A 4,012-nucleotide genomic window follows, 5' to 3' on the forward strand; every position below is an offset into this window, starting at 1 on the left:
AACCTATTCACTAAAAAAAAAAAGGAATTAGCCACGAGCTTCGACACCAATTTGTCGCTAAATTACTCGTAACTAATAGAATTTCTTGATAATCTATCGCTAATTCGTTGTTAAATAAGATTAGCGGTTAATTTTTCTGTTTAACTACATAATTTGTCTGTCGCTAATTTATATTTTTTAATCATCCACTTATCCTAATCAACTCCTATACTATGTAGACTATTTGTTTCTTTTCATCACTATTTTTGTGTGCTAGTTTTGATCAAAACATAAAGGAATTTTTACCTCCTATAGCAAAGGTTAACATCTTATTTATTTTAAATAAATACCATCTAAAAAAATTATATTCTATAGATACCTTTTAATGTTTATAATAAAATATCTAATTTTGGTTACCTCCTACCCCTAAGCCACTAAATACGCTATTCAGTTACACTATTTTCTTCTCTCTCTACTTTGATACATGCCATTCTCTTCCCCCTTCTCCAAAAACAGGATGCCCAATCTCAAAATTCCTCTCACTATAAATATCTAGTGAAACTCCTTGCCACCGCAGCATTTGATAATACGTAGTCAATTATTAGATTCGCACCAGTCAAAAACGCTAGAAATTCCTACTCTTTTCTCTGGAGAAAGAAAAAAAACAAAGCGTTACTATTGAAAAGTATTTCAAACCGGCGATCGACAACCAAGATATCACAGTTCGTGAAATCAAGCCTAAGAACAGGCGAATCATGGTAAAATTCAAGAAACCACCTATCGTTTTGGCTTTTGTTATATGGTGAAATTTCCAGCGGTGGGAACAATGAGATTCAGGATTTTTGCTCGACAATGGATTCGCCGGAAATTAGGGTTTGTTCTTGAACAAAGATGACAGAGTTTGGGGCTGAGCAACTTGATTTTCTGTTAATATATTTCAATGTATTTTCAACGTATCACACTGTATTTTCATGTATTTCATTGTATTCATTGTCTTTTTTTTCATTGTAATTCAATGTATCTCGCTGTATTCCATGTATTTCATTGTATTCACTGTCTTTTTTTTTCATTGTATTTCAATGTATCCTGCCGTATTCTATGTATTTCATTGTATTCACTGTCTCGCTATATGCCATGAATGTATTCATATGTTATTTTTTTATTTAATATAATTTATGTATTTAGATGTATTATATAATTTCTCTGAAGATTGTATGTTTTTGGGGTATTTTTCGATTGAGAATCTTTTTTATAACTGAAAATACAAAATTTGTGTGTTATAATTGAGTTTGTTGAGTTATATTAGGAGTCTATTATGTTAACTGATTCACTTTCCGTTTAAAAATAGTGTAATCCCCTGTTTCACGCCGTGAATACAGTCGAATACAATAATCTGTCCAACTGTAATCCCATGTTTCACGCCATAAATACAGTCGAATACACTTGAATACAACAACTGGTTAGCTGGACTTCCTTGATTCACACATATTTTTGCTACTGTATTCATGAATACAGTAACTTAAATACATTTAATACATCTTATAACAACAGAAAACGTAACTACAATCAGTAATATAGCAAATGATATCTATAAATAACTAATTACCACTAAAAGATAGTGCTTTATGAAAATTTCTCAAACATAAACTATGGGCACATTGCACAAACAATTATCGAGTTAAGTATATAGTAATATTGAAGGGCTTACACCTGCCGGCCTGCTCTTATGCTTTTGGCCAATAATGTAAACATAATGAGTTGTCATTTGAGAATATTCAATATACATAATTTATTTGTTTGCTAGAATAAAATCTTACACAATCAGCCTTCTTTGTGCTTCACGTGGTAATTATCAAACTATAAATTCATAATCTAGCGTGTATTTGTCATCATTTTGTAACAATATGTGTCATGTAGTGTAATTATTTAATCGCTTACAGGTGCTTAATAATTATTCAATCTGGTCCAAATAATTTGTCTCTTAAACTTGTTACACACGTACTCCTAAAAATATATATTTAATAACTCTAATCATAAAAATATTTGTCTAAATTACCCTTTATCTTACTTAATAAAAAGAAAACTAAGGGGGCTTAGAATTTTCTAAAAATAGTCTTGGCCTTGTACCCATTGCCTCTCACTTCCTGTCAAATCTCCTCATCAACTTCAAACAAGTAAAATCTCTCCGTCTCTCTACCTTTACAAGATAGGGGTAAGGCGTTATCCTCTCCAAACCTGATACTGTACGGGGATACACTGAGTATGTTATTGCTGTAAGAAGAGGCGGATCAATGAAGAAACAAGACGTGATAAATGGTTATACAACTATAACTACCAGTAACCGAATCGAGCAGCAACTTAGCCCATCAACAAAATCAAATGTCAATAATAGTCCTGATCCAGTAATTATCGCAAAACTTTACGCGATTAAGGAGGCTATTGCAGATAGAGTGGAGATGCATAAAAATATTGGAGAGCAAAGAAGCCAATGGAACAATATGCTTTTGACATCAATTAATGTCATAACTTTAGCAGCTGCTACAATGACTGCAATTGCAGCTACTAGTACTGTCGTAACTGGTCAAGTTTTCGGACTTAAAATTTCTTCCACTTTATTGTACTTAGCTGCTACTGTAATGTTGGTGGTCATGAATAAATTACAACCATCCCAACTCGCTGAAGAACAACGAATCGCGGTTAGATTGTTCCAAAATCTCCTTAACCAAATCGACACAACTTTATCAATCGGTCACCCTGTGACTAGTGATGTTCAGGAAGCTATGGATAATATCTTGGCTCTTGACAAAGCATATCCTCTTCCCATTCTCGGTATAATGCTCGATAAATTCCCATCTTCTGTCGAACCTGCTGTGTGGTGGCCTCAACAACGACGAATACAAGTCAAGAAGATTAATCAAAATATAAACAATTGGAATGGTTGGAACGGGAAATTGGAGGAAGAAATGAGAGAAATAATGGGAATTTTAGAGAAAAAAGATCAAGAAGAATATATTAGGCTAGGGAAAAAGGCTTTGAAATTGAATAAGATTTTAGCCATTTGTGGTCCTTTAATAACAGGGCTAGGAGCCATTGGCTCTGCTTTTGTGGGATCTTGGGCAGCTGTGGTAGGTATTGTGGCGGGGGCGTTGGCGACGATCGTTAACACAATTCAACATGGTGGACAAGTTGGAATGGTTTTTGAAATGTATAGGAATAATGCAGGTTTTTTTAAGTATATGCAAGAAAATATTGAATTTAATTTGATGGAAAAAGATGTTGGGAGAAGGGAAAATGGTGAAGTGTTTGAATTGAAGGTAGCTTTGATGTTAGGTAGGAGTTTATTAGAAGTAAGAAATCTTGCTAATGCTTCTTCTTGGAAAGGAGAACAACTAGATGAATTTGCTAGCAAGCTTTTTTAGTACTATGATTTTTTATCATCTAACTTATTGGACAGAACCAGGTACATATTTTGTTATGTTTATATATGCATGTAGATCTACTAATGTATTCTTTTGTTCAATTAACAATGTGTAAGAGTTCTGGTTAGGTTTTTTCTCCCACACAGTTGTAAATAGACAAACGATTCAATTCAAACCACTCCATTGTATCCACTAGTACAATTGCACCCTGCCTTAATAATCACTAAGGGTGACAAATAGGCGGGTTGAGCTGAATTTGAGCGGGTCAAGATGAGTTATGTCAATAAATGAGTCATTGCCCAGCCCACTCAACCCAACCCAATTCAAAGTGTACTTGGACTATGATGGGCTAAACAATGGGTCATAGCCCAACCTGCCCAACTTGACCCATATTAATTCCATATGATTAAGAGATGAGAGGGACCCTCCAACAAAAATCTCATTAATGAAGTTGGTATTTCCAGAGCGACTCAAACTTTGTGTTCAAATTGTCACTTCAAAGATGTGTACCTTGTTAGCTATCTCGTCGTTATTTGAGGAACATATAGTTTTAAGAAATAATATTTTCGTATTTAATACTTCAAATTTAGTTATGAAACGATTATTTTTTTAGT

The 4,012-nt window shown here is 33.7% G+C and overlaps 1 protein-coding gene across 1 annotated transcript; it reads left to right on the forward strand.

Annotated features, from left to right (window-relative positions):
- The first annotated feature begins 2,270 nt into the window (after positions 1–2,270).
- On the forward strand, positions 2,271–3,398 carry LOC104244688 (probable F-box protein At4g22030). Its single transcript, XM_009800159.2, has one exon. It carries the CDS (start codon positions 2,271–2,273, stop codon positions 3,396–3,398), a length of 1,128 nt encoding a protein of 375 aa, XP_009798461.2.
- The last annotated feature ends 614 nt before the right edge of the window (positions 3,399–4,012 follow it).

This window comes from Nicotiana sylvestris, chromosome 9, assembly GCF_000393655.2.
Source record: "Nicotiana sylvestris chromosome 9, ASM39365v2, whole genome shotgun sequence".
Classification (NCBI taxonomy): Eukaryota; Viridiplantae; Streptophyta; class Magnoliopsida; order Solanales; family Solanaceae; genus Nicotiana; species Nicotiana sylvestris.

What these genes read in the sequence shown, in the direction of transcription:
- LOC104244688 (XM_009800159.2), top strand. Translation starts at nt 2,271, where the DNA reads ATGAAGAAACAAGACGTGATAAATGGTTATACAACTATAACTACCAGT.